General features: G+C 36.9%; 1 protein-coding gene across 11 annotated transcripts in view; it reads left to right on the top strand.

Annotated features, from left to right (window-relative positions):
* LOC109823004 (formin-like protein 5) overlaps positions 4,995–12,420 on the top strand; it is a 48,296-nt gene continuing 40,870 nt past the window's right edge. For 4 of the 11 annotated variants that reach the window (XR_002242371.1, XR_002242372.1, XR_002242370.1 and 1 more), the window contains exons 1-5: positions 4,996–5,213; positions 5,757–6,460; positions 6,534–6,755; positions 6,833–7,722; positions 8,942–9,062. Coding sequence is in view for 6 of the 11 variants with exons in the window: in XM_020389321.1 (XP_020244910.1) it covers positions 5,141–5,213; positions 5,757–6,460; positions 6,534–6,755; positions 6,833–7,722; positions 8,942–9,062 (2,010 nt within the window). In the remaining 5 variants the exon portion in view is untranslated. Of the gene's footprint in view, positions 5,214–5,756; positions 6,461–6,533; positions 6,756–6,832; positions 7,723–8,941; positions 9,063–12,420 lie in introns of all 11 variants that reach the window. The other 7 variants (XR_002242369.1, XM_020389318.1, XM_020389320.1 and 4 more) reach the window with 4 other exon arrangements.

The following is a 12,420-nucleotide window of genomic DNA, read 5'->3' as shown; positions in this document are numbered from 1 at the left end:
TGTGATATCCCAATACCAATGCATATACGTGGTATAAACAACAGTTGTAACTCTCTCATCTTGTATGAAATCCCACCTATTAATTCACCTGTCTATGTAGGCAGTAAGGGATATGATCCAGTCCGTACGATGCGATATCATCCGTCGCCTAAGATCAATTTGCTCAACAGAATCTGGCACATGTTGAGAGAGCAGAAATTATTATAACACACGATCTTGGACATGCATCTCCACAATCTCCCAACATATCAATAAGACTTTGGCTCTCCACAAAGCAGCGCTATCTCGACAAATAGGTGTAAGAGTATACATATCGAGATCTGGGGAAGAATAGGGTGTCCACTTGAACTGAATTTTTTTTAAAAAATTATCAGTATCTACAACAAAATTAAAATATTCATGATGAATTGAGTTTTATATTTACCTGTTGGTGTTGGAGGCCATCAAGCTCATTTCGGTAAAACTCTATATTTCACATCGCTGTTTTATACTTAGCGTACCTCACATTATACCTATTTGGAGTAAAGAATATATGAGTACAAATTCAATATGAATAAAATTTATGCATAATTATACCTCTATGCCAAAGAAAACTGGCCCTGTAGATCGCGGTGCATAAGCAAAGTAAGTCGTCTAATATGGATGTGTTCCCATGACCAAATCTGTATTAATGTCATACATCCCTTGAATTCTTTATTCTGCATCAAGGAGACCCTACCTAGTTCTCTATACAGGTACGCCAACACCGCACTACCCCATGATAGACTGCCGCATACACCAAAATCCTCTAGCAGTGGTAGTCATCGTGCATGTATAAGATTTTTGCTCGCATCAGGAAATAGCATGCACCCTATCATGTGTAATATATAAGCACGAGCGTGATACTGAAGCGTCACAGCCGTAGCATCAGCTGGTTTATCTCCCATAAATGTCGTACGAAGCCACGATATATGAAAGAGGTGTAGGCGTGCTTATGATTCATGTCTAATTGATAATCACATTTTATTATAATTTTATACCCTCATTATCTATTTTATATGAATAAATATACCACTAATAATTGCTTTTATTTTTAATTACACGTTAATGAAGAATAAATCCCAAAAATCCCATCTCTCAACAAAGGCCCTTGAGTAATAAAGAAATAAGAGAAATTTAAATAATTGAATTTTAAAAGGCCCAAAGAATTGGAATGGACTTGAATGCAAAGAGTGAAATGAATTGGGCTTTTATGCAAAAGATTACGAAATGGAGATCACATGCAATGAAAGGGGACCGGACATGAGCTAATAATTTAATCAAATTCAATGGACTTTGGAGTTGGGAATCATGTGGACCGGTTCTTCAAATGAAATCTTCATTTGGGCCGAAAATGAATTAGTGGGCTGAGACTTGCTTGGAATTTGGAATTTCATCAAATGAATCTGGACCGGACATATGGATAGAGTTTGGTTGCTGCACTTTTGAATGTTAATCACAAAAAATGCTATGGGCCAAACTCCTGCAGTTGATGTTTTTTTTCAATGGACCAGGCACAACTCAAAGACCGGAATTATTTGATGTTCATTCCACTTGGGTCGGTTTCTTTTGTGATTGCTGCAAACTTGTGATATGAAGTCCAAAATGAAGTCCAAAATGACCGGACTTAATTTCTACTCAAATGAAGACCGAACTTGTGATATGAATGGGCCAAGATTGCACTTGCTCCAAGATTTCAAATAAATGCAATTGGACTTGGACCGGACTTGATTTTCTTTTGGAAAATCAATTGGAGACTTGGGTTGCAGCTCTTCAATTTGGACTTGCTGCTCTTCATTTTATGTTTTGGAAATTCAAATGAATCAAATGGGCCAAAAGAAAATAAAATAAAAAGCAAACACTCAACAATGAAGTCCATGACAAATCCAACCCATCTCTTCACAAGCAAATTCAAAGGTGGAGATTGTTGCTTGGGGCTCAAGACAAATCCAATGGCTCATATTCATTAAAGATTATTATAAATAGGGGTAGAGAGTGAGGGGTTAGGGGGTGAAAATTTTTGTAACTCCTTTTGAAGAGGAGGGCTACTCTTAATTGAGAAGGCCTTCTAAAATTGTAACTTTTGTTGCAATTAATAATAATAATTTTTTCACCACTTTAAATTTTTCTCTTCTTCTCTTTGTTGGATGATGAAGATGAAGATGAAGATGGAGAATTATTTGAAGGTTTGCATTTCTTTTCTTTTTCTCTTTTATTGCTTATTAGTTTAGATTTATTTCTATGCTTGTAGTTAGATTTTATTTTCTTGTTAAATATTTTTTGTTTTTTTTTTTTTTTGTTTGATTCACTTTTAGGCTAGAACCCTCTAGGGAATCACCCTTTTCTAAGAAGTGAGTTCAATTTTAGATTATCCATATCTATAATTGAATCCACCATCTTTAATTTCTTGCATTTGCATTTTCTTTTATTCTTGAATTTTATTCTTCATTCTTGATTTTTTTTTATTTTTGTTTCTTGATTTTATTCATTTTTCCTTCTCACCTTATTGATCATACTCACTCTCACTTACACTTTGCACCTATTCACACACCATTTTCATTCTCTCAATCTCTTCACAATCACATTCACTCATCACTCATATTTGTCACGCACACAACATAAGAACCGATTTCATATTTTCTCCTACAAAACACCTTCCTCGTGGGATCAATATCTTAAATACTAAAACTTAACACGGTTGTGCACTTGCAACCTTTTTGGTACATGTTTATGCCGCATCACTAATCGAGGATTGCTACATGTGTGAAGTCCGTTGTAGTGTGTGATTTTAAATTGCCCGCCCACTATTACCTAAGCGTGAATTAAGCTTCTAAGGATATTTTCATTGTCGTCATGGTGCCCAACACTATCTTCTTCTTCATCATCTTTGCGATAAAAACAAACTACATTATAGCTAGTTGCATTGCTTTTTATTTGCCTAAACTTGACATTTTTTTGGATGGCCCACAAACGAAGTGTATGAATCAATTTCTCCTTGCTTTCAAATAGATCGCCCTTTTTGAATGAGAAGTCCTCGCCTTATGTATCATCAACGATATTAGTGCCGATACTTTCCATCGTGGAGTTATCAATCCATTCTTCTCCATGAAGTTCATCGGGCGGCGGATCCTTTAACACAACATACTCATTGTTAGTATAACATCCGTCAATATATTGGTTGTCTCCTTCATCATGATCTATCAAACATGTCATGCTATTGATTTGTAAGCCATCCTCTTCATCATCATCCTCGGATTCGACACTTGCATTATCATCTTTTATCGCCACTCCTATGGAAGGCATTGGATCTTCATGGGGAGTGCTAGCATCGAATGCATTTGAAGTGTCCACAAGCGAAGGATTGCTCAAGTATTGTGACTGTGTCCATCCTACATCTTGTTACGGAGATAAAAAGTCGACGGAGTCAACTTCAAGGTCCTCTAACATGCGAGAGTATACTCCGTGGGATTCACCGATTTGCCAAAATTTTTGTGATGCTTTTTAATAAATAATTCCACCGAACGCTTCTCGTCATGCAATATTACAATAAGATTCATGTCGTAGTCACTCGAGATTTGAATGCCGCTTGTTCTGTTCCCCATAACATGATAATTGTAAATAACATTGATGTGATATTCACGTGAATTGGTTAATGTAAGTTTGTGTAAGTCATTAACCAATTTATCGAAAGTACATGATTTTGTGATAAACAATGGCTTCGTCACACCTCCTTCATATACGGGCATATTATTCTTGAGATAGTTACTTTTTCCATCATATGAATAAAGAATTACGATTCGATCGTTCATCGTTACCTCTGAAGAGTAAAAAAAATCTAATATCAATATTACACGAAAAATATAAAAAATATTATTTACCATTAAATCGTCTAATATCGCACGAGTGGTTTTCCATAATTTTAAGCAAATGTCAAACTTTTATAGTACACTAACTTTTACAATTTTCGATAATTTCCCCTCTAACTTCATACACAAATTTCTTTACTTTTTCTTCACAAAATTCATAAATATTGCGAAATTTATTTCAAAATCTAAATTTAAACAAGTTATTAGCAATGAAATAGTGAGAATATATAAAAAAATCATGAGATAATTTTTTTCTTCAAAATTTTACCTAAAATTTGTTGATGCCCTAATTTCCGGCCAACTCCGGTGGTGACGGCGGCAGGATCGATCACTGGCGGTGACCGGGTGCTAAGGCAGCGACAGTAGGAGCGACGACGATAGCGACGGGGGGTGGGGGCAGCAGTAGTAAGGGGATAGGGCTAGGGTTTGCTTGGAGAGAGGCTTCAAAGCAATATGTAATCGCGTGCGGCGTTGAGGCCCTTATATAGCCCTAGCGCAAACTCCATGGGACTTGAAGTCCCGTGGAATTGTAGGCAGACTTTCCAGAAAGCGTAGCTCATTGGAAATGCCAACTAAAACATCACAGGACTTTAAGTCCCGTGATGTTTTGCACGATACTAAACATCACGGGACTTCAAGTCCCGTGATGTTTGAAGTCTCGTGATGTTTGCACGTTACTAAACATCACAGGACTTTAAGTCCCGTGTTGTTTAATCACGCGCTTAAACTTGTGAAGTTTCGTGAAGTTTTTCCCTAAAATCGACATAGTTTTAGCCAGTTGGTTAAAACTGGGTCGATTTTGACAATTAAAGTTGATATGGATTGTTTTTTTACAAATAACTTTATAAATGAGTTGAAATTGAAAATTTGTCCTTAAAAAAAACTCAACACAAGCCCAGTAGCGCGAGAGTTTTGACGAGCGTGAAAGTTAAGGCCCAGGGCCTACTCGTGCCGAGTCAGCTTTCTCCACTTCCCCGAGTCCTCTCCTCCTCTTTGAGCCCGACACGTGTCAGTACGTCACCTGCAGACGCCGGTCATCGGCCAGCCCACATCCACAACCCCAGCACGAAGCAAACTATTATAGCAAGCAATTAAAACCCCGGGAAATACAGAAACAAAAGATGAAAAATAACTAAATAAATAAATAAATAACGCAAAAAACTAAACACAAATTTCATCTCCCCTTCGTTTCGTCTCGTCTCTCTTTTCGACTCTCGAAACCCTAGCGATATCTGATCCCTTCTCGGTTGAGAAGAATGGCGCTTTTACGGCGGTTCTTCAACCGGAAACCCCCTGATCGGTTGCTGGAGATCACAGAGAGAGTTTACGGTAACGATTCCAATTGTCTTTTGAATTTCTAGCTTTTGCGCTTAAATCATTGAAAATGGTGAACGTTTGGGGTTGATAAGTTGAATTGTGCATGATGAGTGTGTATGTGTTGATTTAGTCGGTTTTGGGGTGTTTTAGGATGAGGGTTTTGGTGACATGTGAATTTGCGTGTTCTTGATGTATTTTGGAAGTTAAAAGTTCAAAACTTCGCAATGAAACCTTAAAAGTGAAAGAATTAGGGAAATTTGATAAAATAAAGAATAAAATTTGGTGGATTTGGTTCATGATCAAAAGCGAAGAAGATGAACAGTGTACATTCGTCTATAAAATAAAGGATCAGGTGGATTTGGCCTGCTATAAAGTCTTAGTAATGAATTTATGCAAAAGTTCCTCTCTTATTGACATTACAAGTTAGCCCAAATTCAACAGAAAGACATTGTGAGCTGTGCATGTTTCTCCTGAGAGCAATCAACACTGCACAGACTTAGTCAGAATCTGACGATCAAATTGTAATTATTTTCCCATTTTTTCTTTCCTTTGTAGTGTTCGATTGTTGTTTCTCGAAATATACACTGAAAGAAGATGAGTATGAGGATTACATGGATGGCATTGTCATCCAACTGCAGAATCATCTACCTGATGCCTCATTCATGGTGTTTAACTTTTTGGAGGGAGATCATCAGAGCAAAATCTCGTTCATTTTTGCCAAATACAATATTACAGTCATGGACTATCCTTGGCAGCACGAAGCATGGCCTCTGCTTCCGATGGAGATGATTTACCATTGCTTGAGGTCGAGTGAGAGCTGGCTTTCTTTGCAAGGGCAACACAATGTGCTGCTAATGCATTGCGAAAGAGGAGGATGGCCAATTCTTGCTTTTATGCTTGCGGGTCTTCTTCTCTATAGGAAACAGTTAAGTGGGGAGCAGAACACTCTGGAGATGATATATAAGCAAGCTCCTAACGAGCTGCTGCATGTCGCGTCTCCATTGAATCCACAGCCTTCCCATTTGAGATATCTTCAGTATATAACTAGACATGATAGTGCATTGGACTGGCTTCCAGGAGGTAAGCAGTTCAGGCTGGACTGCTTGATTCTTAGAATTGTTCCCCCTTTTGATGGGGAAGGGGGATGCTGGCCTGTCGTTCGTGTATATGGTCAAGACCCGGTGACTACTGCTGACAGAACCTCAAAGATTCTTTTCTCCACGCCAAAGACTAAGAAGCACATCAGGTGCTATAGACAGGTAGTTTAAGCTCTTTAACTTAGAGTTTGATATTTTCATGAGTTCAAACGTAATAACACTGCATTGGTCATAGGAAGAGAGTGCAACTGTTAAGGTAAACACCCATTGCCAAATTCAAGGGGATGTTGTCATTGAATGTATCCATATGGACGATACTCTTGAACGAGAGGATATAATGTTCAGGGTCATGTTCAATACTGCATTTGTGCAATCCAATGTTCTGGTGCTGAACCTTGATGACATTGATGTTGTATGGAGTGCTAAGGATCAGTTACCAAAGGACTTCAAAGTGGAGGTAGGCAACTGTTTTTTTCACTGCTGTTTAAGTTCCTCAGGTTATTGTAATTTAAAGCAAATTCATGTATGTATCAGGTAGTCTTTTCAGACAAAAATGCTATTGATTATGATACCACCATGGACGTGGTAATTGGAGATGAATGCAAGGCTGAAGATTCTTCTGTAACAGAAGAGTTTTTTGAGGCAGCAGAAGTCTTTAGTAATGCAGATTCACAGAGCGATGCAGACATCTATTCACCTGTCGGATCTGCCTGCCTACGTCCTTCGTCACCGGTGGTGGATCCTGCTCAACCTCCATCTCCCATGAACCAAGAAAAATCCACCGAAAGCAACCTTGACCCTACCCCTATTCCTCCATTACAACATCAAGGAAATTTTTATCAAGGCCCTTCATCGCCGTCTCCACCACCAGTTTCTTCTGGGTTAGACACTAGTGGATCAAATCCTCTTCCATCACCCTCTACACAACCTCCTGCTCCTTCTCCACCCCCTGAAGTAACTTCAATAGTTCAATCACCATCACCACCTCCTCCTCATCCTTCATCAGGAGCACATGAAAGTGTTCTAACCCCATCTCCACCCCCATCATCTCCATCTCCAGGAGGCCAAAGTGGGTCTCCAACATTGTCATCACCACCGCCACCGCCAATACCAGTAGGAGGCCAATGCGTGACTCCCCCTCCACCACCACCTCCATCCCTGAGAGATCGTGCTGGACCTCCCATCCCACCACCTCACCTTGGTCCACGTGCACCTACTCCACCTGCACTACCTAAGGCTGGAGGGCCTCCTCTGCCTCCTCCCTTGGCTGGGGGTGGAGGCCGTGGTCTTGCACATCCGACAGGCCCTACTTTCTCTGCACCACCTCGTAAGCTCTCAGTGAAACTGTTACACTGGGTGAAAGTAGCAAGACCTGCACAGGGAAGCTTATGGGCAGAACTCCAAAATTTTAATGATCCTCCCAGGTATCTACATCTTACTTTTGACACTGCATTGGCTGCTTATATGCTCATCATGATTGACTTTATCAACTTATAACTAGGGGTGCTGAAAAATATCTGTATCTAAGGAAAGATCCATATTCATGTCCATTAGCGTCAGGGCACAGATATGGTTGCTAAACTCTATAACTGATAGAATATGGTTACAGACTATGTTGCACGGATGCGGGTGTGGGCACGGACATGGGACATGACAAATTTGTAAAAGACAGGATATGGTGGACACAAATACAAGCACATATTAAATCAAATATTGAATTAAAATACTTACAACATTTGTATGTTTTTTTTACTATCTGTAACAAGTAAGAATCAAGTTAAATAAACTAAGAATTAAGTTTTAACAACAAAAAGTTTAGTTTGGATCGCATGAGCTACAATGGGTATTTTTCAAATCTTTAAGTAACGGGTTTCAGTTTTCAGGTTTGAAAACCTATTGGTTTTGAGCTTGATATACCAAAGTAACTAGTTAAGAGTTATAAGTAATGGGCAAATAGGGTTTTGCTTCGAACCACAAGTATCTATGGCGTGTCAGCGGTGAATCCGTGTTCGACACGTGTTTAACATGGATATGACACCCAAAATGAAGTGTCCAGGTAACCTAGGTTATAGATATGAATATGTTGTCAAATATCCGGATCCATGTCCGAAATATCCGAACATCTGTTGGTCATTCAATTGCGGTAGTTTTAATCCTTAGATTAATTGATTTAAGGCTAATTTTGATGATCAAGAGATCTAATTTTAGCTTTTCGGATATAAAGAACATATTAATGAACTCTCTTGTATCATACAAACTATATTTTTCAATATTATATGGTTTCTCATATCCGTTTTGTATCCGCATGTATATTTGCTTATATATCTGCATGTATATGATTTTAGCAGATATGTATATGAGTTTTCCTTACCAAGGCATATCCATATCCATATTCATAATTTGTAAGCGGATACGGATATAATAAGTATCATATCCGAGCCGTATCTGAACCGTTTGCACTCTTATAACTTTTCTTCTTCATTTTGGATATGATGTTTTTGAATGCATTTACTTTAATCCGGTGTATGGTTCATATTTATACAATTGTGACACTTTATTTTTCAGGATCTACCAATAATGTTTGCATATCATTTTTCAAGGCTTGATTTCCTAATTATTTTTTCTGGTTACAATTTGCTGCAGTGCTTCATATTATGATGTATCAGAGCTTGAAAGTCTCTTCCCTGCAAATGTTCCAAAACCAGTTGGTAATTCAAGTTTGAAAGGGAAATCCAATGGTTCAAAACCTGAAAAAGTTCGCCTGGTAACAATTAGTGTTTATATCTGTAACTTATCTATAACAATAAGTGTTGATATCTCTTTTCTTGCGGTTAGTGTAGTTTTGTACATCTTATATCATCTCGGCAGTGGTTTAATAGAATCAATACAATTCATCCATACTTTTAGCTGCATTTAATACATTAGAATGTTTGAAGGTTTCCTTATCTGCTGATATATATTATCTACTTTGTGGTTGCCTTATGGCATTATTGAAAGGAACTTTTGTAAGGATAAGGAACACTATCTATTATAAACATACAGAGTGAAGGACATGATCTGGATCCAAGAACGAAGGGATATAGGAGAAAGTTTTAATTGGTAAGAACTAAACATAATTTGACAGTTAAATTGCTAATTAATGTTATGAGCTTAAAGTGTTTGTTATTTACAATTAATCCGTTTATTGGTTCAAACGAAACATTTAAAGAGGATATCAATGTTAGTGAACAACGTAAAATATTGGTAAATAATTTTGGCATAAAACTTTAAGCAAATCTAACGGCACATGATGTATTACAAAACCAAGCCTATTTCAAGATGCAAGCACAACTTAGCTACGGAATCTCTTTGAAGCTATTGATCAAACAATTATCGGAGAAATTTCTTAATCAAGTTAGACCATGAATATAAATAGGGTTCATACCTTTTTAATTAGTGGGGAGTCGTCAACCTTAAGTCAGGGTCCTGCTTGCAAGTGCAGGCAAAATGTACCATAAAATATCAGCATATGATTTGAATTTTCAAAATCTCACAGCTGCATCTATAAGAGGAAATGGGGGCATAGGGAGGGACACACACATAGAATGTTGGGTGTTTAAAAAACAACATGCACAAAAAAAATAACTGTAGAAGAAATGAGAATGTTACGTTGTCTTGTAGGTATACACTAGAAAATAGGATAAGAAATGAGTGTATCTGCAGTAAATTAGTGCTTGCTCATATTGATGATAAAATGAGAGAATCGACTAAGGTGGTTTGGTCATGTACAATGAAGACTTCTTAGTGCACTGGTTAAGAAAAGTGATAATATTAATTTATAGTTAATGGGGCAAAGCGATTTAGAGGTAGATCTAAGAGAATTTGGTTAGAAGTATTTAAAAATGATATGATAATGGTTAACTTAATGGAGGAGATGACTCCAATAGAATGCCATGGAAAAATAGGTTCATATAGCCGACCCAAATATTTGGGATAAAGGCTTTGTTGTACATGTATTTCAAGAAGAAAACATCATCCTCTTTAGAACCCCAATGAGTAGGGTTGAGATTATTCTCAATTTCGCAAACGCTGGAAGCGTGCTTCTAGTATTTTTGTTAAGATCTTGATGAAGGTGATGAATTTTTGAGGGTGATTGCCATAAAAAAGAAAGCTAATGAGTTTTTAGCTTTTCTGCTTCGGTTAATAGCTTGAAGGAAGAAGAAGATGAGCCAGCGGTGCTGTGTTGTCTTTTTGGGATTAGAGGCGTTCTACATGAATAAAAATAGAAATTCTTGGAATTTGTTTTATTAAGAATTGGTATAAAATTCTTGGAATTTGTTTTATTAAGAATTGGTATCGTTAATTGGGTTTTTACAAAACTATAAAAGTAGCTTTTAAGTGGACAGCTAGATGAATGCTACATTAGTCTCACTCTAGCCAAGGGGCTGGTGCTAGATTATCTTGACATAAAAAATGGATCATGTACTGGTGTCAGGTATGCATTAGGTGCAGATCTGCACCCACACGATTGGCTAGAATTTTTAAGCCCACGTAGCTGCTGTTTGGAGCAAACAATTGGGCATTTTGGCTTAAAATTTTAGCCATGTGACCTTGTCTAAGGTAAAAGCTTAGAGAAAAAGTAGAGTAACTTGAGTTCGACACGTGGCTGGAAATTTTGGCCCATATGATGTCTAAAGTAAAATTTGGCAACAACAAGTTGGGTAGTTTGGATTGGGCATGTGGCTTAAAATTCCAATCCATGTGACTAAAGTAAAAGTTTACAAACTTCAGCCATGTGATTGAAGACAGAGGATGAGGTAATTTGAGAATCGGATTCAATTTTTGAACCTAATAACCCATTAAGTATTGTAAGTTTTTAAATTTTTTATTAAATGCAAATGATTATCAATGTTTGCATATGCTTTTTTAGACAATCTTTTGGTTTCTAATTGTTAATTGAAGTTTAAGTGCTTAAAGTAAATTATTAATTTCAATAGATATAATTCCAATATATATATATATATCACAGTTATGCCCCCATATCCTATCTTTTACAATTTTGTTGTGTATCGTATCTATACCTGCACCTGTACCCGTACCTATGTAACTTTGGGCTTGTATATCACAATTGCCCCCCTTTTTCTACTTTTTCCCATATATTAAAGGTAGATAGAGAATAGACTAAATTGCATAAAAATACCACAAAGTTTCCATTATGTAGCAGATAAATACCACAACTTGTATTTCGTAGCAAAAAAATACCATAAAGTTTTAAAAAGTAGCATGTTACTACCTTTTGTTAACAAAATAGAGAATATTCCAAAGGATATTTCCATGTGAGTGTCACATGGGATTTTTGTATAGCATTTGACCATGCACATTGCAATATTTACTATTCTACCTAGCCCTCTCTAATTTAATTTTTTCTTCTATTTTTACCCTAAATCCCAATTCCTCTCTTCTCCTCCAATTCGCTGTAGAACGCTAATTTCCCAAGTTCATTCTTGTTGTTTCCTAATTTCTTCCTCTCATCCCCAATTCCTTGCTCTCGTCCTAAATTTCTTGCTCTCATTCCCAAATTCCATCTCATTTTTTTCTAATATCCAAATCTTAGGTTGAAATTAGGCCTCTTTAAGTTCTCAAATTAGGGCGCAGTTAAGATTTTTTCTAAAAAGTAACGTAAAAAATAGGAAAGGGATTGGGGTTTATTTACAGTTTTTGAGATTAATTATGCCAAGGGTATTTTGGTCTTAGCATAATTTTTTTACACTGTTAAGGGGTTTTCAATAAAGGAAACTTTGTGGTATCTTTTTGTTACAAAATACAACTTGTGGTATTTCTGTGCTACATGATGAAAACTTCGTGGCATTTTTACGCAATTTAGCCTAGAACATATGTGAAAGACAGATTCAATGAGTAGTGGACATATTGCATATAGTTAGGAGGTTTATATGAAAGATTATAAACATATGAAAGACATATAGATTCATATGAAAAGTGGACATACAATATAAATCTAGAAAGATTTACTTGAAAGGTAGATAGAAACATCTGAAAGGTGGATGAAATAAATAAAGGGTAGACACATTAATATAAAAGCTAGATTTATTACAAAAGAGACAAAAAGTATGGCAAGAGGTGAG

Source organism: Asparagus officinalis, chromosome 8, assembly GCF_001876935.1.
Source record: "Asparagus officinalis chromosome 8, Aspof.V1, whole genome shotgun sequence".
Taxonomy (NCBI): domain Eukaryota; kingdom Viridiplantae; phylum Streptophyta; class Magnoliopsida; order Asparagales; family Asparagaceae; genus Asparagus; species Asparagus officinalis.
Note: the sequence above shows the minus strand (reverse complement) of the source record. Positions and strands in the feature narration are given on the sequence as shown.